Source organism: Apteryx rowi, unplaced genomic scaffold (genome assembly GCF_003343035.1).
Source record: "Apteryx rowi isolate R43461 unplaced genomic scaffold, aptRow1 scaffold_96, whole genome shotgun sequence".
Lineage (NCBI taxonomy): Eukaryota > Metazoa > Chordata > Aves > Apterygiformes > Apterygidae > Apteryx > Apteryx rowi.
The window spans coordinates 1109695-1135963 of record NW_020451271.1 but is presented as its reverse complement, the minus strand read 5'-3'; the positions used below and the strand labels follow the sequence as shown (position 1 = coordinate 1135963).

At 39.3% G+C, this 26269-nt stretch overlaps 1 protein-coding gene and 1 long non-coding RNA gene across 14 annotated transcripts in view; one reads left to right on the top strand and one right to left on the bottom strand.

Moving 5' to 3' along the window:
* The window catches only part of RAB2A (RAB2A, member RAS oncogene family), a 41861-nt gene extending 19313 nt beyond the window's left edge, over positions 1-22548 (bottom strand). The window contains exons 1-3 of one of the 3 annotated variants that reach the window (XM_026054713.1): positions 22352-22548; positions 12929-13000; positions 9338-9405 (exon numbers count right to left, since the gene is read on the bottom strand). In XM_026054713.1, the coding sequence (XP_025910498.1) occupies positions 9338-9405; positions 12929-13000; positions 22352-22397 (186 nt within the window). In that variant the 5' untranslated portion in view covers positions 22398-22548. Of the gene's footprint in view, positions 1-9337; positions 9406-12928; positions 13001-22351 lie in introns of those variants that run through there. The other 2 variants (XM_026054711.1, XM_026054712.1) reach the window with 2 other exon arrangements.
* Positions 22549-22886: 338 nt separating this feature from the next.
* Positions 22887-26269, top strand: part of LOC112978662 — a 47545-nt gene continuing 44162 nt past the window's right edge. For 10 of the 11 annotated variants that reach the window (XR_003257969.1, XR_003251753.1, XR_003257970.1 and 7 more), the window contains exon 1: positions 22887-22978. This is a non-coding gene — a long non-coding RNA (uncharacterized LOC112978662). Of the gene's footprint in view, positions 23931-26269 lie in introns of all 11 variants that reach the window. The other variant, XR_003257965.1, reaches the window with a different exon arrangement.

Sequence of the window (26269 nt, the reverse complement as noted above, 5' to 3'; positions counted from 1 at the left end):
TCTTTACTCCATCCAAGATATACCGTCAACATGCAATAGTCAAACTAAAACCATTTCTGCATTTATAACAGCATTTTTAGACTGCAGTTAACAACATAGTTTCCATGAGTAGAAACAGCTAAATGGACAGAGCAATAGCCCTTTCCCCTTCTGCGCAAAGGAACGTACCCCTGAAAAATAACTATTTGTAGTTGTAGACCTTGAGCTCCCTATGCTCATCTTTTTCCAAATTGCTAGCACCTGACAGTTGTTAAAGTAATATTTACTTCTAGTATTTCTTAATAACAGGTACTTAAACTTAATTCAAAGATGCCACAGAATATGACTGAGACATAGTAATATTAATAAGATAGTTATCTGCACAACTATAAAATCACCCTGTTTTAAAACCATGAAAAACAAGAATGAAATATTTATTAAATACAAGTTATGCTTCAGGTAAAGCTACAGAATTGGTGTACAGAAAACTTCTCACAGTTACTGTACTTTTCTTACTAAAAAAAAAAATCTTCTTGAATCAAGGAGAACTTGTTCTGGATTCTGCTATTATTGAGAAAGCTCAGTGGTGCAACGCGTTTTGACACACTCAGTGTTCAGAAAGCATCCCTGTCTTCCAGAACAAGCAGTTACTTACACTTAAGAGAACACTTTATGTCTTAGTCACTCCAGTGGAAAGCCACAAGAGATAGAAAATATCTTTAATAGTTCCACAACACAATTAGAATACACTAGCATATGCACTTAGCCAAGAATCCAAGCACTTTATATAAAACTATATAAACGTACGTATATAAAGTAATGCACGTATATAAAGTAACAGAATACAGACAATCTGCTAGACAGCATCAAAGAATAGTAAAAGCAAATGTCTAGCTCGGTACTTGGAACTCTACCCAGAAGCTTCATAAAGGTCTACAATTTCTCTTGGTGTGGCAATTAATACATGATAAAATATGTAAAATATTTTCTTCCTAACTATAAAATAGATGAGTTACCTTTACCAGACTATTCAATCTATCCACTGAAATCACACATTAAGTGGACTTCAGCTACCACATTAAGATTGCCTGTTTCACATTCATAAGTTCCACCATGACACAAAGCTGTTTGTCTCCAAAAGTAAATTAATCGTAGCCAATCAAAATTGTCAGAAGCCCCACCAGCCCTTGCAGAACTGTTAGAATTGTGAGTTCTTACAGGAATCACTTCCTTATAAGTTCAGTACCCAAATCCCAAAAATACTAGAACGTTTTTAATTGTGTCTCATTTCCCCATGATGAAATTTCTTAAATGACATTGCTTCCCAAGGGAGAGGCAGGAGAAAGCACGGAAAATGTTTCCCCTTCTTTCCTACAGAAGACGACTTTCCATATGGCAATAATGAAGTTGTCCCTACATATACTGATGCACAACACAAACTGAAGCCCCTTTCATTCTAAATAAAAGGAAATGGAGTTTCTGTAAAGAAATTCCATTATATTATATATATATATACACACACATACATACATATATATACACACACACATATATACATACTTTATACACACACACAATGTATATTTTTACATAATACATTTATATCATTTATATACTATTATGTAAGACATTTCTTATCTATTTTACCAGGTTAGTATGAACCTAAATAGAGATCTGTAAGGTCAAAATAGATGCCTTAAGCATGTAAGAGAGACTCTACACTTTTACTTTTAAGATCATTATTACTTTAAGCATTTTTTATCTAACAGGCAACTTGCTCTTTTTCCTTCCTATCCCTTATTTCAAGGGGCACAAAGAGAGAACAAAAAAGTGTAAGCTATCTATAAAAAAAATAAGTTTTTGGGGTTGTTTTGGGGTAAAGTGTGTTATAATTATGATTTATCAGTTTTGTACAGTGGGACCAACCCAAATTTTGCTACTTGTCACAAGGAGCAGCTGACAGAACTAGCAGCGTGGAAGCTCAATATAAAATCAGAAACAGGTTTGATACAGCAAAATAGCCCTTTATCCTTATTCTAAGTGGAATTAACAGTGTTCTTACCATCTCCTCTGTGTTCCCCCAAAATTCAGTATTTCCCTTTTTTTTTTTTCATATTAAAGCATTTTTGATGCAGTAGTTTAATTTTTCAGCAACATATYCCAGAGACTTGAAGGAAGGTAGGGGAGGGGGAAGGTAGAGGCAGTATATGAATGTTAACAGGGTATTTCTCAAGGCCATATTACATCTAGCACAGACAACACAAGCCTTTGCTCTGAGGACACATCAGGATATAGCCACTTTCAGTATTACAACACAATACACTATAAAGGAAGTGGGGAGATGAAAGATAACTGATAACAGATAGAAGATGACAGCTATTTCACATGCTGAAACTCTAGCTCAGTCAAGGTAGCCTACAAGAATCAATAAATACATATTGAACATGTCTAAACAAGCATCCTCGCTCTTCAGAGAAAAGAGTAGAAAGCTTAGAAATGAGTAGTTCATTAATCACGAAAAAAGTAAGGCAAGCCTCTGATAAACAGGTGATGTTTTAAATGTTAAATAACGCTCCTTTTTGATTGCCTCCTGGATAATCAGCTTTTAGAATTCACATTTAGAAGCTTTTAGAATTCACACCACAGTTTAGCAAAGACAAACTTTCTGAAATAAGAGACTTACAGAATCATAGTTGTAGAAGTTACAAGTCTTCAAAACAGAACAAAAAGCTTCATCCTTGCTTGAACTGTAGAACTTGTGTGGACTTGCATTCCGCATGCGCTATACTAAGAATACCTCAGTACATAGACCAAAATACAATTTCAAAATAATGATGCAAGCAGAACATTAAACATTGCAATCTCCTTGGGTCAGAGATCCACAGAGATATAGGGCCCACAATGAAGTTTTCAAGAATATTTAAGCCATGTACCTGTGTTACATTTGAAACAACATATTTGTAGCACATCAAGAAGTTCAAGAGTTAGAGGAACTTTTAGACTTAGGAAAAGTTTACAACTCTTCAGGGTGCAAACATGCATACCTCTTATGAGCCTTATTTTGATGTTACGAGTAATGTAAGTGATGCTGTGACCTTTTGTTAGCTTCCTGCAAACCCTCACCTTTCCTACTGAAATCTTAGTAGCATTGGCAAGCAAGTATATTAGTCACGTAGTTTTCAAGTCTTTGCTATCAAAGGGTTCCTTGCAAGATCCTTAACTGCATACTCTTTGAATCTATAAACTGAAAGTTAAAAAAAGAGCAGCTATGATCTAGTACAAGGAAGTAGTTAGATAACTAAATAGAATCAACAACAGCATATCTCTCTAAAAAACAGCCCATTAATTTTATTGAATCCTTCATTCTTAATGCTAAAGTATTTGGTAAAGTTTCTTCAAGAAATATGTTATTCGGGGATGTCATAACATATTTTCTCTGTCCCAGCTGACTAATATTTTTTTATTAGGAGAAAACTTTATAGTACATGTCCACTTGAAAAATTAAAATTTACAATGTCTCACAGCTAGTAACTCTAGACTCCTTTGCTTTTGGAAGGGGCTACTTTGTGTGATATGTTCAAACACACTGACCGAATGTTTCATTCACATTTGGAATTACTACTCTTTTAAACTAGTTTACACTTTCCTAGGCTGCACAGACAGCTAAAAGACATCTAAGAAACAACCAGTTCACCCAACAAGTACCAGACTACTTATGACAACTGCCAGTTGGGAACTACTCCACAAAGCTGATCACTGGAACAAAATTTTCCGGATGGAGAGAAGAGTGATACATACCTATGAATAGGTTTTGAAAGTTAAAAGTAAGTCTGAATACTTTAATCACATGGCAGCTTGTTTATGTAAATACATTAATCTTTCATGTGGTCATGTCTCTGTTCTGCAATAAAAAAGAAATTTCTGGAGATTTACTAACAAGTAATTCAAGGAATATTCACAAAAATAAAATTTATTCTACAAACCTGCCATTTTCCAGCAGAGATGTTCTATAACAAGATCCTCCTGTAGACAAGATGGAACTAAAGACACTTCTGAAGGCAAATCCATAACAACTTAAGAAAGTGTCAGGATTTATGTAGAGAATTCAGCCAAGTAACATGTTGTTTCAGAATAACCTTGTCAGCATCTTAGTAAGAGTTGAAATTTCTAGACCACTAAAGATACCAAAGGGTGAAACTGTATATATGTCCAAATAAAGATTGCCTGTACCTATACTTTTCCTTTTAATGTTGTTGAATGCATGTAATTTAGACATCCACAGCAATTCTCAACACATTACCGAAACAAAAAGCTCCAGCTTTTTACCAGAAACACTCTCATGAACTGTTTAAGTTCATAGATATTTTTGAAGCCTTAGGTTTTAAATAACTCCTCTCACTAAAACTCAGAGTTCCCTTAATGACAAAAGAAAGGAATTGCTGTCCTTCCATCTAAGGCCTTATCCTAAGCAAGAGCTTGTTTTATTATTGTGGAAAGCTGCAGATGAACTGAAGGGAAAACCATTACCAATAAGAAAATAAAATACCAACAATAATTGTATCTAGTTATTGAACTACCATCAGCACATTACAAACATTTGAGAACACTAAGCTAGACGGTATCTCAAATTACCTCGGTTTCCTACAGTGCTGTAACAGATGTGAATAGTAACTTAGCAGTAGGCACTAAAGTTCAGATGATGGCCCTGTGAGACAAGTTCTGATAGGAATAAGTACTAAACGGACAGGTTCTCCCCATCCATGAATCTAGAAATAAGTTACTATTGCTATGTAGGAGCAAACACAGCCTGTGAGTTAGTGATTAAACTAGTTTCATGAACCAAAATTGATTCTCTGCAAGTTCTTGATGTTACTTTACAGCAGTAATGAGTATAAGCCATTGAGCACTGAGCAGTCATAACTTGAGCTTTAAGATTTAGCCACCTTCTTATAGGTACAATGGTTCAAGAATCAAATCAGTAACAATTCAGTAGAAGGATTCACCAACTGCACATGAACACGAACATATGCTCTGACTACCAAAGCAAGTAGAAAATGTCACACAGAAAGCAATTAATGAAGAATCATTTATCATCAGTATTGCTAAGATGAATATTCATGTCATGTACTATGGGAATTTTATTTGGTTCTACTAAATCCAAAGTGCTTGCAAATACCTTAAGAGTAACTGATTTCTCCAAGAAGGATTGGTATATTCAGGTTATTTGAAAATGGTTGGATAACACACTGCAGATTTAGGGAACAAAGACATACAAGCCTTTAACATTCAATCTTGCAGAAAGAAAGAAAGAAAAAAAAAAGAAAAGGCCCCACACTTGTGTGCAAACTCTCACCTATTGGCAAACACTGCAAATTGAATTAGAAAGCTCGCCTGTATGTAAGCCAAGAAACTACTTGAAATTTGCTTATAAAACAAAAAGATATGGTTTCAGTTATTTGCTTAACAGAAATCTTAGAGGCAGGTTTCTTTTGTTGTTGTTTTTTAAATGTAGGGTCCCTAGGAATAATCTGTTGTTTGCAACTGCTATTTTCTGGCTAAGTTTTTCTCTTCAAGAAGAAAACTAAAACAAGAACGGCTATTAATATGCTTGAAGTAAACACAATAGCAAGAGCTGAGATGTTATGGAAACATAATAATGAATAAAAAGAAACAATTTTGATCATAGATTTCCATGAAATGAGGAAAAACAAGGTATTACAAATTTACTGTCTTTAAACAGAAAAATTCTCAGTCATACCGATACAGTCTACAGAAGATAAACAGTACTATATAGTATCATCACTGATCTCTTTTCCCCCTGCAGAGTTTGACAGAACTTGAAATTCCTTCTTTCAACTACTGCTATTTTTACCTGTCAACAATGGCTTTTTAGTAACAGTAAATACAACAGAAATATGCCTCCTCAGCCACAAAATGAAGGATATTGACTCAGACTGGTAACAAGCTCCATAACTCTCTGCAACAATGATGTTTTTCTGAGGAGAAGTGATTTTATAGTTCTCAGTGTTACACCATTACAGGACAAACAACCTCCATCTGCACAGCTTGTTTAAATCCACAAAGTTTAAGAACTGTCATTTTGTTCCTTACCAACTTCTGCAGATCACTGCTGATTCCCTAAAAAGGAAAGTTATTTTGGCAATTGACACTACCTTAAATATCACACCCTTCCACAAAACAGGAGTTGAATGCCTCATAGCAGGAAATTACCAGTTAACCAGCTTTGACAAAAATGTTTCTCAGTCTGTCGGCTTACTGAAAGTCATTACAAAGATAACAAAGCTACAGGAAAGGAAATAATCTAGAGACTAAGACAGACAAGGCATATGAACAATTTAGTCAAACATCACTACCCTTGATGATCTAAATGGATCAGAAAGGAAAAAATGAAAGTCAAGGACTCAAAGATCTAAAAACCTTGACATGTCACAGCCACAGCACACCTAACAGTAAGCTTGCAGAGCCTAGCAGTAGGGAGGTCCTGGAGCAGTCTGCAGATGGGAGAGAAAAGCAGGGGACACTTTGCCGGTGTAGACATTGGAACAGAAGTAGATTTGAGGGTGTAACAGTTGGCACTAAGTATGCAATATCCAACCGCACACCTTTCACAGACTCTTACTTCAGACTAGTTCTAGACTATCAGTCCACAGGACAAGATACTGAACTACAATTGCTAATGGACACGTGTATTCCTTGAGCATATCTTCCGGTTTAGTCTCACACAAAAGGAATTCAGTTTGTGTGGTCCCACATGAAAACCAAACAGCAGTAAGCACAGCTAATTTCTCTAACACACTCCTGATCCAAAATAAGATGCTAATTTGGTGTTTTACTAAATATTCCTAAGTTCTGATACAAAAGAAAGCAAGCAAATAGACATCACAGCCATGCACCAGTGTCAGCTTCAGCTGCCCCTGTAAACTAACACCCTCCGACAGTAAGGCACACTGCAGCTTCCATATATTTCCACTATCACTATATACAGCCTTCTTTGGAGCTGCACTGATCTCCTTAAGACAGCATAAACTGATCACCCTACCATAGAAGTACCTGGCTAGAAAATTTTGAAATAAATACTGATTCTCTTAAGAAAGCAAGTCTTTATTCGTTGTTAACCACCAGAAACAAATTTTATTTCTTAGGTCTCTGCTCAAGATTCTTCTTGTACTGTACACTGATGGATTAAAGGCAGATACATCAGACTAGCACTAAATCAGAAAGTGCTGGTGCTGTACCTCAGCAAGCACTGACTGAAAACATAAATGCTTCATGTATTTTCTTAGCAATATGAGATTTCAAAATGAACTTTTTCTTATCAGATAAAAATTGTAACAACTTAATAGATACAGACATAGCACCAGTAACAGCTAGCAGTTTTTGCTCACAGAAAAAGAAATCCAGGACATGCTCAACCCAGATACACAACACAGACTCAGTAACCTTGGTCATTACTGATGTATTTGTGTACCTTAACAGTCATAAGCAAAAAACATTCTTGAAAATACCTCATTGTATTTCTTATCTTACTATTGCTCCAAGACCTTTGTACCCAAGGCCAGAATTGAGCCAGCTGAATTTAGATAAGCTTACAAGCCAAGACTGGATTAGACTAGAAACATCCCATGTTTTAAAAATCAGGCTGTATACAGTTAAAAATTTAATTACAGCCTATGATATCAAATCATTTATCACTTACAATTCATAAATTATTAATAACTATGACATAAGCATACAATGTACTGAAAGTGTATGAAAGCTTTCAATGAATATTTTTAATTTATAGATAGTACAGTAAAGAAGCTAGCCAGATAAAATCCCTGCCCAAGGAGAATTTATAGTCAAAAGCAATTCCATTGAAATTTTGGCTATTGGACACTTTGCAGGCAAGCATGAAGCCAAAGAGACTGTGAAGAGCTACTGAGTTGCAGGCACTAAGAAAAATACAATCTGCTCAAAAATAGTTGAAGTTCATTTCTATTCAAGGAGCAGATAACAGCACATAAACAAAGTTAGTTTGAAAGACAATGAAAGACAGTGCCTGCACTATCAGTAACATTAGTAATTTTGTCTTAAGTAACTCTGTCCCAGTTTTAGGAAGCAAAGACCAGAGTAGATTTGTCCTCATGTGGTCATGCTACCCACTAGAAGTTTGCTCCTGAAACTTCTGTTCCGGCAGAGATTTGCTCGTCTATTGAATTTGCAAGAGATCAGCTATCTTGGCAGTCAGCAATCCATAGTTACAATAGGACAAATGCCTAGGGCAGAAAAAGCCTATAGTAAGCACAGTCTGACCATATTCTTTTACACCTTTTCATGGCAAACTTCCAAGGTGCTAGATGCCATTTCAAATGATGAACTTGTAAAATAAGCATGGTACACTAGCTCTGAAGTTAGCTAAAATATTGCATTTGTTTACATTTTAAATATATATCCCTCTATTGATTTGCTATACCAAAAAGTGCACAAACATGACACTACAGCTGTTTCTCTGTCAGTTTCTGGAGGTATCCTAAAACGCTTTTGGAAAAAGAACCAAGAAATCCAGCCTTAGGGAACAGCTGAGCACCTTATAAAGGCATAGCCATCAATGGGCATCCTAAAGCTGTTGCATAACAACAAGTGCAGACAATGAAGCAGGCACACCCACGTAAAGCAACTGACAAGGCTGGGGGAGAAAGCCGACTCCTATAGTGTGAAAGTGTTCTTAACCTGAACCAGAAAAGTCAAAGCCTTTGCCTTGTTTGCTGTGCTTTTGAAAAATTCGTGCATTTACCAATCCCTTTTTGTTTGTCTGAAGTACTTACTACATTCATGATTATAGTGAACTTGAGTTCTTCAGTCTTCTGTGAAAAAAGTGAAGTGAGCAATACCTTTACTTTCACATCAGAAGTGCAAACATATCTCCTCTAGAGAACTCTTAATTCAGTAAGAGATTAAAGCCAGTAGGCACATCGCAATTTTCTAACAGGAAGTTAAATAAACCAGGCCTTGCATAAATGCACAGAAAGATTAGAGGAAATATAAATAATCTCAATAATACAGAAAAAACTTTCACAGAAAAAACAAACCAGCATGAATTTCAGTCTCAGAAATTTGACAAAGTTATTTGAGGAAGCTGAGCTACAGCATAAATGGCAGAAATCTGCACCGTTTTAAAAGTACATCACACCAAAGAAAGGGAATTTTAGCAAATATTTAATCTTTAGAGAAACTAAAGAAAGCTGCAAGACCAAGAACATAGTCTCACATGGAGGGTGATCATAGAGAGCTTAACTAGAACAATAAATAAGAAGTTAGCAGAGACATGTTTAAATAGTTTCCACATTTTATTACTTACCGTATCCCATATCTGAAGCTTTATTTGTTTTCCATCAATAGTTATCATTCGAGCCCCAAATTCTACACCTGAACAGATTTTACAAAAAGATTACATTATTAATATATATCAGAAAGAAAAGTGTCCACCACTATCAAAGCAAGTACACGAGTTAAAGTTAACTCAACATTGTGAAGGAGAAAGTTTCCTATGGATACAATCTGCTTTTGTTAATTTTCCAGCTGCTTCAGAGAGTCAGAAATTTTTCCAGAAGGAAGAAAATCTTAACTTTTCAACTGCTTTAAAAATACATTAACTAGAGTAAAGTGTAAAGGAGGTGTTTCCCATAACATTTTCCAAAAGATTTAACAGCTCTAGCCCAAAGGAGAAAAACACATATCTTTTTGGGCACAAACAGGAAACTGAGTAGAGTCACACTGATTGTAACACCCTGCTAACCCTAGATTGCTGAAGGCACTGTAGAAGATTTAAGTCTAGACTTGTTATTGAACAAAATATTCTACTAAATAAGGTGAGCACGCAAACACCATCTTCAACAAGATAAATTCTATCAATTTATTAATACCCCATCTGCCTTTACAAAAAAACATGCTTTCCAAATTCCAGCTAGTTAAAGATCAAAAGTAATAACTTGGAACAAATTTGTTTTCAACAAGCAAAATGAATTTCTTCAGTGGAAAAAGTCAGCCTTTTGCATCCATCTTTTAATGCAGCTTTAAGATCATTAACAGTAATTAAGCATAAATTTCAGGCTATTACTACAGCAAGTTAAAATCTGAAAAATGCCTAGAGATAGCAGACCTATTTATAAAGCTATCAAGTTTCCATTAATTTGTGTTTCACATACCATTATTTCTTGGGGGGGGGGGAAGAGTTGGTTGCTTAAATTTTGTCTGACATTGCTCACTGTGTAGATTTGGATAGGAGTCTTCCAAATAAGTAGCCCTGATTTTGAAATATAGCAAACGTCTCTTTAAAAGCTTGTTTAGGTTTGGGGGGCAGTGTTGCATTCTGCAGAAGTAATGATTTTCCAGGGCAGGGAGGGGAACCCACCAAAAACACTTTCCACCACACATGATATTGGAACCAAGTATAAGCTGTGGGCCAAAGAATAGTGTATTCTCTTAAGCACCCAAATAACTTGCAGTAACTATATGCAAAAACATGGAAAGAAAGCTGCTGGCAGTGGGGGGGGGAGGGGAGAGATAGGAGGGAACATGTAAATGACAATATTTTGAAGTTGATTGCGAAGCCTGAGGAAGGTCCTTGGACTACAAAAAGCATCAACGCTGTAGCTGTTACTTGAGCTCAAAATGCAGATATGGAGCTGCCGATTTAAAACCAGCAGTCATCCAGGTGTTTAGTTTCTCCACATATCCCCATAAAAAAATGAAAGAATATTTACCCCACTCCATCAAAATTTCTGCTGTGAGAAAATTGTGAATTTGAAACAACACAGTTTTCTGCTAGATTTTCTCTTAAAGGAATAGAAGCTGTTCAGGTTTGGAGTAAGGATATGTCCTAAGCATAATGGGAAAAACAAACAGCAGTTTACTCCAATTCCCAAATGAAAACTAAATTGAGGTAACTGTTACACTGCAAGTTCTTAAGTTAGAGTATGCTTCTACAGTTATGCACAATTTGTGTGTAGTTCCAAGGCATATAAAATCTGCTTTTATGTATTGTATTTTTTTAATCTCAGCATCACTAAAGTTTCTTCCTGAATTTCCTAAATTTTAGAGCTGACATTTTAGACTAGCTATACTAAAATTTGGGGCTGAATTTTGCAAAACCCTAGATGGTACGATTTTTCCCCCCAAATATCCAATTTTGGTTTCCCTTCTCCCAAGTTGCTTGCAGCAGGGATAGAAGCTGCCATTTGTTAAAACAGTTGTACTATACTGATAAAAGTTAGGCTGTGTAACGTAAGCTTTTCTTAATCTACAAGTTCTAAGGAGTTAGAACAACATCAGCTGGAACTGTGTTAGGAAAACATCAACCCATCCGATCTTACGCTGCATGGAAATTCACATGAGTTTGAACCCATATGTACCTCTGCCCTTCTAAGTCATCTGGGCTAATTGAGAGCAGCATTCTCCTAGCCAAAAATCAGATGCATGCACTATCAGTTAAGTAAGTGCAGGCCTATCTTCATTCTTCCCCTTTTCAAGCAGCTTGCCAGACTCCAGTCCTACATCCCCATTATATTGCTATGTAGGTTCACCTCTGCATCCCACTAGCTTTGATATCTGCTCTGAGACCTTAGCTAGCTATTTGCCAGGCACAGAACTGGCACTATAGCCATCCTGCTGAGGTGAAGCCACTTCCCACAGACTAGCAAGTTGCTGAGAAGCAGAAATATATGACAGGGCTGCCAAAGGCATGAATGATATACAAGGTGTGATGTATCAGCCAGTAAGGAAAGATGGCAATAAGTCGTGCCTCCATAAAGAACTCAGGCTCCTTATTCAACCAGCCTACCCGTTGCAAAAACCTCAGGAATATTGAAAACTGATGCAAGCCTAATAATTTGAATTATATCAAACAGCCACATACAAGGTGTGCAAGGCTTGTCAAGCTAGAAACAGAAGCCATAATCAAACCACCTGGTATGTTCTGCTACACGAAGAGTATTTGTTTGTATTTCAAGTGTCGATTTTAGTACTTCCATACACAGGAAGCCTACCTACTCCAAGGCACAAACTAAGAATATAGACTATGGATACATTTTGTACAAGGCTCAGCACAGTAAGAGGGAGAGTTTAATAGGTTCTTTGAAACAAACATAAGGAGTTCAAAGGTCCTGCAACTTTTAATTAGAGAGCAGCATCTGTTATGCTTAAGACCGAAACTGATCTGAAGACTAACCTTGTCCACAAAAAAAATTTATTCACACACTATTCCTCATATTTTATGTGGAAAGACAAATGAAGCTCATAGCATCTATTATAGTCAAATTACAGGCAATGCATTCTTTTGTAATTAATTAATTTCCTCTAGTATCAATATGAAATCATACCTCATATCAGATTCTCGTTCAATTGAGAAGTCAGGAAAAAAACCCCGTCCCTTCCAGACAGCAAACACCTCCATACTCCAATCCTTCTCCATCAAGGAATTAGCTTTCCCAAATAGTAAGTTTGTTTATTCATCTTTTAAGTTACCTTTCCTTTAGTTTTATCTGCTACTTGTCTTCAGGGTTAGCCTAACATTCTGTTGCCTAACAAAAAGTCTGCATCTGTATCACCAGCAATGTATTTCAAGCTTGACCAATTCTGTTTCCATGTTCAGCTTTTAGCTTTTCTGAAGAAACAGTTGAGACATGATCTGAATCAATTTGAAGAATTTCATAGCTATGTGACCTTCCCAGTAAGAAACAGGCCTCCCTTTAGCTTCATTAGCTAACAAATATTCATCATATAAAAATTCACTGATGCCTTAATACAGCACAAATCCTACACTAGCTCAGCACAACAAACTCAAATGCATGCTGTGATACCCTAGCTGTTTGCCACCCTAAAAACCAACCAAACAAACCTTAAGCATGTTTTAAAACAGCACATTAGCATTAGGGAGACAAAACAGACCTACCAATAGTAAGATCATGGACTGGTTGAAACCGCTTGTCTGTAAACTGTAACAACAAACATGATTTCCCAACACCTAAAAAAAAGAAAAAAAAAGAAAAAAGTTTTAAGCAAATTCAAAAAAATCTGTTAAGAACCAATAAAAATTAATTGAATTAAATGGTGTATATTGTTTAAAATCCATTACTAGGATTTGAAATACCAGATCTCACCCACTCTGAAGCGTACACATCTTTTTCAGATTGTAACAGCTTTTAAATTTCCAGAAATACTGAAGTTTAAGCAGTTATTACTCAGAAATAGAACAAAATATAATTCTTTAAAAAAGTATTTCTGCCTTTAAAACTAATGAAGACCAGTTTCCTAACAGACTTTCAAGCTACCATTCTACATCTTCTCACAACAGTAACTACAGGTCTTGCTTCTCCCCACAGCTCTATGCTTCATCCCCTGCTTCAGTACCTCCAGGTTTCTTCCAGGCTAGCTACATTCTCAACAGAACCTCACTCACACCTATCTCCCAATTTATCAACAGAGGGAACAACAGGACATATGCAGCTGTTTAGAACTACTACGCATGCTACTGACTATTGGCTGCCAATAGCCAACAGACAGGCCAAGCAGAATTGGCAACAGATGAGTTCACACTACAGCCAGACAGATAACCATTTGGGTCTGAAATCAGGATATCTGAAGGGGACAATTTTTATATGAACTACTTCACGTTACATCGATGCTGCCCAGTAGATGGGCAATTCCTTCTGTACATGGAAGCACAGAAAAACAAAAGTTAATGCAGTTGACAGGGATACTCAGACTATGCAAGTTCGTAAACATCTACTTTTTACAAATTTTACAATAATATTGCCTTGTTCTTTTACTTGGAAGGATCATTCTTCCAGTCCTACTCTATCCGATTTCAAATTTTCAGCCTTTTAAAACCTCTGCAGTCATACGTTTGGTTTACATACATTTAAACTCTCAGAACTGTATCACAAAACACATGATCCTGTAACATCCAAGTTCCTTCTGTGCTCTGCTTTATCCACAGAGCAAGATGAGGCTATTTTAGCCACATTAGAAGCCAGGCAACAACTGATCCCAAATGACATATCTGTTGATAAAAGACAGCAAGCAAAGGCATAAGAACCACCATATTGCAACTCACAAGATGAGTGTGTCAGAGGTTTGCATACAGTGATGATGATCTTTTATTTTTCAAAGTGTTCAACTTCTCAAAGTTTGACTGTTTCTTGAGGAAACAAAGCCTATACTACTATAATCACTGTTCATCTGGTCTTGAAAACTAAGACCAGCGGCCAGTTTCAATCAAATCTAACAGAAATGGGAGATTTGCCCTTGATTTTGTCACAAAATGAGTTGTAATAAAATGATGACACTCTGAAATTAATGCCTCAACTGATGCAGCAATTCCAGCAGTCTAAGTCGATTGTTGTTGCCGCTCTCCTGCTCTTCCCTGCAGCATGTTCATGCTCCTTTTCTCCATACTGCTTCAGAACTCATCTGACCAAGCCATTTCAGTTGTCTGCTGGGTTAGCACATTAACTGAACAAGAGTGACAAAGCATGCAGAAACGGCTTAGTGCAGGGTCAGACAAGCCTCAGAGCTAGTTCAAAAGAGGGAACAAAAATGCAGCAGCCAGCAGATCAGCAGCTTAACTGGCATGGCACTACAGCCTGAGGCAAAGTTTGCTGCATCAGTCTTAACAGTTCTCTTTTCTGTAGCTCTCTGGCTTATGACAGCAAGCTGTCAGTTCACAAGCAGGTTGGAAGCAGGTATAGATTATGCCACATCCAGCCTCCCAACAAAATCAGTGGACATGAGAGAAGTGGGTAATAGTATGGATAATAATAGTATGGATAAAGGGTATGGGGGAAAGCACTGGAAGCAAGAAAGAAACAGGGAGAAGGCTAGAAGGAATACTGGAGCTGTAGGGACAGAGAACAAAAGTTTCTAAGGAACCTTGAAATATTAATAATTCTTCTACTCACAGAACACTTTACATATATAGATAACTTTGATACCACCACTAAAATAGAGTTCCCCATCACAGAACATAATCACCACCTCACTTTTAAGAAACAATCTATAAATCAATCCAGAAATAGAATCCAGAATAGCTTTTGTCATTAACCTTGCAAAACAATTTCAGTATCATTTAATAAATATGAACCCCAAAACTGACACCAAATGTTGCCTGCACGTATCTTATATGCATTAGAAAAATATTTCAAAACTCAGTGAGCAAAGTGACCCTTGATTAAATGTCTAGTAGTAGCACTCACATGGCAGTCTGATAATTTTCCTTCTCCAAAGTTTGATGATCAGCTTGTTGGTTCAGGCGAAAACACAAATACCAATGTCAGCATAGAGCAGAGACAAGCATAGCCCTTTCAACACGAGCACTGTCTTGAGTTGGCTCAAGATAACTGAGAAACTGCACACTTAGTTACTTATTGCAGGCCTTTAAGAAGCAGTCTACACATTTGAAAGGTTCACACAACAGAAAGAAGAAATCAGCCAGTTTTTGTTTAATGCTATTCCTGTTACTTTAGAACCTTACAGGGAAAAAAAAAATTGGAAATTCCATAAGTTTTGTACTGTTGTTGACTGAAAAAAGGCTCAGTAAGTTGCATAACAAGACTGTAGTGACTGTTCAGTACAAGCTATAATCTATTTTTAAATAGTAGTTATAAGTACTTTAGTATTTTTGCCTACCTTCTTAACAGTGATGTTTTGTTTACATTTTATAGTTTTAATGCATTGCAAGTTTGTAACCAGAAAGTTCTTATTAAAATAGCTTGTAGCCCATATATTTCTGGAGCTTGAGAGAAAACTACGGTATCATAGACACAGCCAGTAACCTGTCATAAACAGGAGCTATATATGAACTTCTGAGCAGTTTACCGCTTTGTGATATACACAGATGCTGCAAAGATCAACTAACAGTTGTGTGGCAGCCAACTGCATTGCATACAAATGGTAATACAGTAACTGTACTGAATTTTATACCAAATTCTAAGAACAAAGTGACTACTTACCAGTACCTCATTCACTTAGGACTGTAAATCTTATATCTGAAATGAGGCAGAATCCCTGGGAAAAGTATTTGAGCATGTCTTATGAAAGTCATCAATTGTAGAAAACAAAAGGGACAGATTTAAAGTTGCACAGACAACTTTAAAATTAGGTATTTATTAACTGATTCTCCATTTTACTGCCACAATCACTTTAATATAATATAGCTTCAGCAATATCTTCCCCAAAGGAGAAAAAATATTTAGTATCTTAAAACAAGAATTGAGCAGAGCTTGGACATACTTAGCCAACAAATACAGTAAACAAAAGCTCTTGCTTAGGAATAAATTAAAGCAATGGATTACGTGCTCTGAAGGGAGCAGAATACTTCTTTGCAAGTGCCTGTTCCAGGACCACTTCTTAGTAGCCAAACAGTGATGGAAAGTGAACTAGAATTCATACTACAGCAGTGTTTTATCCTCAGATCCTGAATTCCAAACATCAGCCTGAGTTGGTTCCAAATGCATCTGCCTTTAGTAAAAGCTTTCTACTTACCTGGGTGATGCTCCACAATCAATTTGACTTGGGAAAGCATTGCTGGGCTTTCCTACTGTCTGCCTTRGCCCAGCCACACTTCAACTCCTCCCTTTCTTTCATCAGCACTAGTATCCGTTTCACTGCTCAGCAAGCCAAAACAGGCAAATGGTAAGACTAACCTCTCCCTTCTCACTCAGAAGGTTAGGCAATGAGCCAAATCAAGAAACTGATCCAGCAGAAAACTAGTCACCCAAAATGCTAGTATGTGCACAACACTAGGGCTACAAAATATATTGTAAAGGGAAGGATTGTTCTTTTCAGTAGCAGGCTGCACTCACATCAATTCAAAAAGCAGCTCAGGAACCATAGCACAGCTGATGATACAGCACAGCCAATTTAATAGCTTTCATCAAAAAAGCAGATTTGCTTCCTTCTCCCCTTCTAGCTCCGGTGACCCCACTGTGAGTAGCACAAGGAAAGAAAAATAAATTCATGAAACCAGTCTAAGAAAAAAAAAAAAAAAAAGTAATTCCTTTTTTGCTTGATTAGTTGTCAACTGCAAAGTCTGAGGTGTGCTAGAGCCAGCACCAGTGAAACTTCCAGGCTCTCCTTGCCACTAGATGAGATTTGTCTACTGACAGGCTACAGCCAGAAAATAGAGATCTACAACAACTTAAACCAGTCTAACCCAATCTGCAGTCCTGTTCCTCCACTGATGGTTATATGAGTCGATGTGTCCGTCTACGGATCACTTCCTTACTTGTCTGCATAAGCACCACTGCTTCCCAAGAAAGGTGAAAGAGGAAAAGTGTTACAGTAGTAGTCCCAGTTCAGATTTACCCTCAGAATTCAGTTTTTATATCCATTTAGATTTACTGCTAGTTGCCTCTGATGGGTAGACTCGCTCCTTCCTGCAGAGTTCCACCTTCTTACTCAGAATGACTCTTACATTTCTCTGAATGCAGCTTAAATTTTTTTTTTTTTTTAATCACCTTCATGAGCTGAACTGGCTCTCTGAAGGACCAGACAAGCAATGATGCTGACAGCTCAGAAGCAGAAGTAGTCTGTAGCTAGGACAAGGAGTGGGAATCAGGTCCACCCAATTTGGCAGCTGCTAACCTTTAGACTAGTCAGCCTTCTCAAAGAACAATTTTTCTCCTTGCTGTTACTTCACAAGACAGGGTGAACCAATATGCTCACCACCAYGGAGCTGAAGACCTACTCCCCTTTGCTATCTTGCTGCCACCTATCCTTCCCAACCCACTCAGTAGAAAATTAACCTAAAAAAAGTGAGTTGAATCAGCTCATGGAAAAGTATGAGTCTCCACATAGTAAGGGGAGCAAGACCTCCTTCTTTCACCTGTAACCAGACGGTATGTCAACTCAGGCGCTCGTGGAACTAAAACCCTGCTACAAACTGAGCTTAAACAAGCTGTCTGCTGCTCCTACCTCCCTTTAGGAAACAAACAAGCAAAAAAAAAAAAAAAAAAAAACCCAAAACACCCTTTAAATAAGCTGAACGCAGTCTCTAACAACAGACAAGTCGCAAACAACATAGATTTTAAAACCAGCTCAGATTTAAACCAGAAAAATAGTGCAAATGTCACAAGATACAGACCTCTAATCTGACTGATGAGCTATTTCTAGTTCTTTGTGGTAGACTACACTACTTTAGATAGCTTCCAGATGTTTCATGAGCCCAATAAATTTCTTAGTACAGTCAGCAACTCATATTTTCTCTCCTTTTTTTTCAACCACATCATCTTTATGCAACTCAGCAAAGTGCTATATTACCAACCACAGGCCTAGGCATAATGAGACATTAACCTCAAGCAGAGATTTTTTTCTCAATCTTTTATCAGTCAGATGTCTGTCAGTCACAATTCTATCACTAAATGAGAAAATTTTACTAAAATTAATAGGAAGGAGAGACTACAAAGTTTCAATTGGCTACCTCTAAAAGCAAAGGGACCTTTGCATATCAGTTTAAGAAGCAATAAGAAGAGAAGAAAAATAACCTTTAAAATTCTTCATAATGACTACATAAGTTTGGGAAAAGCAATGCTGTAAAATGGCTTTTTAACTCTTTTCAAATATGATTCAGCTTCAACATTTAGGTTATATAAATAGATGTATGCTGCTGTAAATAATTTACAGCAAACCACTGCTCTAAGTTTTCCTTTCTTCATAAAAATTAGTGCACATCTACAAACTAAAAGGAGCTCTTCAGCTCTATCACATTCCATTTAGTATGGCATTACCCAACTGGTAACTCTACAGGTCTTAATAATAATAAAAAAAAACCTTTCTCCAAATAAAATTAAATTACATGAGGCTAAAGAAAACCTGTTCATGTCCTGGATGATCATGAAAAGCTTAGAAAGCTGTCAGTCATTCACAATAAAAAACTTTCTTTCCCCCCCCCAAGTTATAATAATTATGGGGGGCACACAGGAACAGTCTCATGAGATCAGTTGTAGAGTATCTACTTACAGTTCAGTATTTCTAATTAACTTCTAAGTAGATAAGAAAAATATGTGTTTATAAACACGTGATATCTGCCTTTTAGGGATCAAATTATTACCAAAAGGGTCTTATGCCAAGATATAAGTAGTACAGATCTAGTACCCTGGTTTCACTATGAGCAAGTTCTCAACCTATCATAAGGTGCTAGCACCAGCTCTGGTAAGATGAAAAACTGTTTAATTAAGGAGTAACATTATACACTTTTAGAAAAAAAGGGCAAGAGGTTCTTGCCATGCATGTCRCCAGCTTAAAAGAGCTGTCCCAGAACAAAGTGTAGTGACACTAGATACGTATTCACAAGAAGGGGAGAGAAAAAAAAAAAGTTTAATTCAATTGCTTAATTTCAACATCTGATAATTTCCTAGACAAGTGATACAGTAGACTAGACAGCTTACTTTCCTCCAGAAAATAAGGAAAGTTAGATCACCAAGCAATTATACTTTGTCTCATCACCTTCCCCTAACACAAACAGATAACACAAAAGAGATATTTGCTGCTTATAAACCAAGGATATCTGCTGAAATTGGAAGGCAAGTGCATTATGCAAGAAGCTCCAAAGGTTGCTGAATTAACACATACACGAAAAGCAGAAAACAGACATGCCTATGGAAGATGCAGCAACACTGATCATACAGACAAATCATGTTGGTGGAAAGAAATCTGACCATTGCAAAACTGGTATTTCAGCCATATGGAACTGTAACACTCTTTGATGGAAATTGGTAAACATACTTGGATATAAGAAAACCCTATTTAATGCATATTGCAGACTTACTATTATAAATAACATGGGATTGATTCTGTTATGGTTGTTCATAGAGCTGTAGTGCCTGAAGTACCAGCAAAAGAAAAAGTCACTGAATGTCAATGACCAATGAAGCACGCAGTAAAAACGGACAAGATCTGTTGAGCAAGGCAGTCTTACACAATTTCTTTAGCTGTCATTTTAAAAGACTGAGATCATACTAAATTTCTGTTGAAGTGGATGAAAGCATTTGGAATCACAATTCAGAATACACATGCAGGTGTCTTGTATAACTGCAGACTTTTTGTTGTTTTGTTTATTGCTTGCATAACCCACTTTGACATTTAGCTCATCTTCCTTTTTCAGCACTACAAAACAATGTCCGTCCTGGGTTGATGCTGTCTTATTTTTCATCTACAGTTTGTTTACAACTAATTGCTGAGTCACCAAGCAGTTAATCCACTTCCAAAGACTCTAAATCAAGTCCCAAAGATAAATTTCTTGATCACTATGGAAATTACAGGCATGCAAGGCCACTGGCATATCTTCACTGGTTGTAATGCTGTGGTAGACCACCACTGGGACAGAAAAGGACAGTCCCCATACACTCCATTAATTTCCATCTGTACAGCTATGAGTGCAACTGCCTTTGGCAGAGGAACAGCAACACCTAAACCATCATAGTCATTTTGGCAGCAAACTGTGCACAACATAAATTGGCTCTTTGGTACTAGCTATATTAGAATACTTAAAAGGCTCATAGATCTAAATAAAAGCAAAACCAGCTTTCCACTATTGGCATATTTAATTCACTTTACCAGTGACTGTTGCACAAGTTTTAATTAGCTTCCTATAGCAACTCTGAATAAATGCTACAGAAAGTTTTTCATTTTTTATAAACTTGGGAGCTGTTTTCTGTTCAGTGTGCTTCTTCTAGATCTTACAATTCCTGTATTTGGTTCTTAAGAAATGGAAACAACTTCAGAAGTGACACGCATCCACTCTGTATTTCATATTTCAAGCAACTGAAGCAATCTTCAATTAAGATGCAGAAGGTCAACAGAAACCACTACACAGAGGATATTTCATTGTAAAAATTTAATCTGTATATGATCAATGTACCAAAGCAACTGTTTACTGCCCTCTCTACCACTCTGACGATTATAGTTTTTAAGATGCACCAGAACACAAGGCCATCTGTTCTGAAGCACTATGACCCTGAATTCTGCACTACCATTTTGCATCATCCTGAGCAAAAAAACCTCCTTTTACTTCCCTTGACTCTGCTGAAGTAATCTCCTGTCCTCTAGTTTGGTTTATGAGCTGTCAGTCACCTAGATACTCAAGAAAAATCTGAAATCTTATCATCATCTATGGACTATTAAATACTTCAAGATGGTCATTATAACCATGATATATTTCTTAATATTCATTTATACTGCAGTTTCAAAAAAAATCTGTAGAGTTTAAATGTAGGTTAAAAAACAAAACAAAACAAAAAAACCCCACGTAGTAGTTGCAATCCAGGCTATTTAACAACCACATATGCAATGCAACTGTAGTGTACAATTACAGTACCATAAACTCTAGCAACAGATAAACTGGTTCATCGATATGAAGTATAATTATGCAGGTATCCCTAGTATAGCATGTAAAGAGACAGCTGTGTCATCAAATTTATTAAAGAGGGCATTTACTCAGGTATGAGGAAGACAACGAGAAAGATGCACAATACACAAGCACAATAGCTAGCTTTGTTATTTACCTTGTCCTGCCAAAAGTGTGATTGAAAGAATGCCATCTATACCCACACTACGCTAAGGAAGCATAGAATATGTTGTCAAAAAGTGCATCAAACAGCATAGGGTTAGGCCTGCAGCATTCTTAAGCAATGTTATTTGCAACATGGTAGTCAATGACAAACGGAAGAGAACAAGTTTTTAAAAAGGGACAAACAAATGGGTGGGGGACCACAGATGCAGCTTACAGCATCTAGAAAAGCAGTTAGTCAAAAAATGGCTCCTATAAATTAGAAGAAAAGAGTCAGGCCTTTTGATTTCCCTTTGACAGCATGTCCTGACACTTAAACAGTTTGCTATTGCACCTCCAGCCCGGGCAGGAAATGGCATCCTCACGGCCTAAAGGTACCTCATAGCACCGGTCTTTGCGTCACCACAAAATTCCTAGGAAGCACGCAGCAGCTCTTAGGCCTCAGGGCTGCAGGGAGGTAAATAAGGGGTGGCTGCCCAGGTGCGAGTTTTGCACTGATAGCAGCCCGCACCCCCACCAATCTCCGCCCCCGCCTTTCACACCGAGGCGCCGCAGCCCGGGGCGTGACACAGCCCGGCCTGCCCTGCGGCCTGTGCCCCGGGCCCGGAGGCGGCTGTCACGGAGCCGGGGCGCAAGGCCGCTGAGAGGCAGGCCGAGGCCACGGGCGGGGCCCAGCGCAGAGGCGGAGGAGCCGCCTCCTCGCGCAGGGGCACCACGTCAACGGAGCCAGCACTGCGGAAATGGGAGCGGGGAGCCGGGCCCGGCTCCCTGCGCCGCCCGGCGCGGCCCGCCGCCGCCGCCGCTGCTCACCTGTGTCCCCGATGATGATATACTTGAAGAGATACGCGTAGGCCATGGCCGCCCAGTCCCCGCCGCGCCGGCTCTCGCTGGCTGCTTCGTGACGCGCGCGCTCTCCCCCCGCCCCCGCTGTCCGGGCTGGCGCTACGGAGAGTTCGAGACGGTTAACGGCCGCCGGGCGGGGACGCTCCGCGGGTCACGCGCCGCGCCCGCCGCGCTCCCTCCTACCTGCGCCGCCGCCTCCCGCCCCTGCGCGCGCGCCGCTCTGCGCGGGGGCGCGCTCGCTCGCTCCCGCGCCTCTGCCCTCGCTCGCTCCCCCTCCCTCCCTCCGCGCCCCAGAGCGCCCGGAGGAGGCAGACGCGGCGGCGGGAAGAGCGGGCGGCGAGAACAATAACAGGCGCTCAGCAGTCCCCAGCCCCTCCGGCAACGTCACGCACCAACCTCCTCGCTCGGCCCCACCCCCGACCCGGAAGTGCTGAGGTAGCCGCGGCGCGACGCGGCGTGCTCGGGCGCGCGCGCACGCACGGCGGCCACCGCCTCCCTCGCGCCTCGCGGGGGGCGGGGCGCCGCCTCCGCCCCGCCCCTTCCTGCCGGAGCGGGCGGGAGCGGGGCCTCTCCGCGGGCTGCGGCCTTCTCCCGGTGAGGGTTGTTTATTTTTCTTTGCTCTGTTGCAAAAAGGGCCGTCACGGCCCCAGAGGGGCTTCCTGCTGGTTTTCCCACCGGGGTAATTCCACTGCGGCTCTCGCAGGGAACAGAAAGCTGGCGTGCAGGGAGCGAAGCCGCTCAGGAGCCCGCCCGTAGCCGAGGCCGTGCCCGAAGCCCTTGAGCACCCCGGTGTAGCTCTTGGTTTGCACCCGTGCCGGATGACGCTGAAATACCAGAAGGGGCGACAGCAGTCTGTGGACCAAGCCCAGCCCCGGCGGGGTTTTCGCTGGGGGGCTCCAGCACTGAGGGTGCTTCTGGCCGAGAGGTTCCAGGGAGGCCTTGGTCTAAGGTCACTGGGCCGTCTCTGAGCCAGGGCAGCCTGGGAGCTGAAATGCTAACAAGCAAATCTGTGCAAACTAACTTATTTTCCTCACTAATCAAACTTGAGTTCTGGACTGGAAGCTGTTTTTTCCTTTCCTTTTCTGCATTTCTTCATCAAAACAGAAGCAATAAGCCAGGAAGCTATCCTGCATTCAAAGCTGTTGTTAGGATTTCTTAAACTTCACGTGGGACTGCTGAGTTGGAAGAAACTTAGTTATTGCTTGGTCTAAACGTGTTCCCTAAGAATGCAACGCACCCAGACCTTTGGCTCCCGGGTTGGCCCCGTGCTGCAGACTGGTGGTGGCTCTGTATGGAGGGGAGGGCTGCTCGGCTCCCCAGTCGGACGCTAAGGCCGATGGTACCCCAGGTTGCCCTGCAGCTCCGCTGTTTGTTTGCTGTGCGTTAGTGGAACTGCTGAAGAGATGCTGTCATTTTCTCTCTGTGAGCCCAGAGGATGACCTTTCTGGCTGTACCATTCTGACAGCTTTTACCTGTAGGAAGGTTTTTGTATGTGGCACTTCAGGTCAGGAAGCCGGACAACATTGACTTACACCGTTACTAACAGGTGTGTGTCTAACTTGCTCTTAAGAACTTTCAGTAAAGCTGATTGTGCAGTACACCAAAACCTATTTCCGTATTTTATGACCTTTTTATTAGAAAGATTTTCCTAAAATCCAAAACCAAGCTTATTTTTTTTTACTACCCTCTTCTCTGTGGACATGGAAAACAAATGCTTGCCATGAAAGGAAAAGCAGTCCTTTATATATTGTGAAAGTTTTATCTACATTACTTTTCCACATGAAAAATTAATGTTTTCAACCTTCCTTCATCAATCATTTGTCTCCTCCTTTTTCTTCCGCTCCTCTGTACTTCTCCCACTTTCTCAACATTATTTGTAGAGTGGGGAGTCCAAAATAGGAGGTCTCATGTGTCCATGACACCAGCCTCATTACCCCGAAACAAAGTCATGGGAGTATCTCCAGTGTTGGATGAACTACAGTCTTGCTGAATGTGATCTTGCTTTTTTTGCAACAGCATCTGAAGAAGTTTATTTTTCATCCTAGATCCCCGTTCTGCCTATCTAGCCAGTTATTACCTGAATGTCTCTATACATTTGATATCTCTTTATGAAGCATTATATTACCTTTTACTAAATTTCAGCCATTTTGATCAGGGCCATTCAGTTTGTCAAGGGTATTTATTTTGTTTTGKTTTGGTTTTTTATTCCATCCCAGCCATTCTGTTACCCAGGTTGTATATAAAAAAATTTAGTAGGTCTTGCCTGGACAGGACGGAGCCCTGAATAGCCATGTGTGTCATGTTGTTTTAGTTTAAAAACCCTTTATAACTGTTTTTTTTAGTCATATGTGTACTTCCTAGTGATTCCTTATATTGCATTTTTCTTAATTTTTTTTTTAAGAATGTGATGCAGAAGAGAGTCTAAGCCTTCCTGAAGTCAAGATATGTCACACACACTTTTTCCTTTAGGCCATGTAGCTTTCCAGAGAAGGAAACTGGGTTGGTTTGATCATTGTCTATTCTTGAGAAATCCTTCCGTTCTATTTATCGCTTATTTTTTACGACCTGTTGAACTTTGTTCATTAAAAAAATTTTTTTTTAAATGAAGATGATCATATTGCATAACTTGGCTTTCCTCAGCCAGTAAGTCATATTTGAGCAAAACAAATTGGAAACTGCATGTGTGAATCTAAAGCATTTCTTATCTTCAAAATCCAGGCACTTTGTCTCCACCTGAACACATGAAGTGAACAAGGCAGTATGGAAAAACTTCTCCATCTTCTTTTGGAGGACACGACTTTCCCCATGGAAAAAAAACAAACAAACTGCCCCCATATTTTACTTATTAGAAGTGGAGTTCCAGTGGAATTTTTCATTAACTAACAATTCCTATTCAGAATGACTTTTCTCAGGAAAACAGAATTTTTTGCCTCAATTTCTGTCAAAACTAGGCTCCTGTTTTCACATATCTGTGCGTACAGGGGCCTGCCTCCATCCTCCCTATCCCAATAAATTTTCATAAAAATCGGCAACTGTATGGAGAAGAGTACTGTTGCTCAAGGAAAATCTGTAGTTGAGGTCAGTTAAAATAACAAATTCATACTGAAATGAGTCTTCTTAAATGCTCCATCTATAGGTAAGAACTTCACACTGCTTTTGATTTGGTGTCCATCAACCATGGGGCACAAAGCTACAGGAAACCAGGCATCCTTAGGACCTAAATAGACAAGCTTTTATGCAGTGTAAGTAGAGGCTGCTGCCAATAGAGATGGTGCAGCTCTGCACCCAGTAACCTGCTCTTGGTCCCTCCCTTGTTCTGGCACTGTTTGTGTCATCTGTGGATCAGGGAAATGCCATGGCTAAACTTCAAATTTTTCTGTGTTAGCTTTCAGCTGAATGAGTTCCCTGTCCTGGCTAATCCCACAGCCGCATAAACTATATTGCTCCTGCCAGCTTTGTCAGATGGATGCTGCCTCTACTCAGCCAGTCCTTATCCTCAGAGAAGGTCCCGTGGTTGTGAAAGCTAAAGCCCAGGCTGGGACATCAGTCATGCAGCCAGGTGTTGGCTCATAGTATGAGCCCTTTCCTACTGAGCCTCTCCAAACTGGCAGGATTAAGGAGAACCATGTGGACTTCTGTGTCCTTCACCCTTGTCTCCACAGTCCTGTAGTCACTCATGTGATATGTTCCAGGTCTCCAGTGGTAGTATCCGGGATCCCTGCACGCCTGAGCCATAAAGGGTATTAGTCTGAGGGTTGGACAAGCCTCGGCAACCTCTCCGCAGCATCCCAGTGTAATAAGTTTCAAGCGTGTTTGCTTCGCTGATGAGATTCGGTTTCTTAATTTTCTGGGAAGAGTTCTGTGATCTTCTAGGCCACAAGTTTG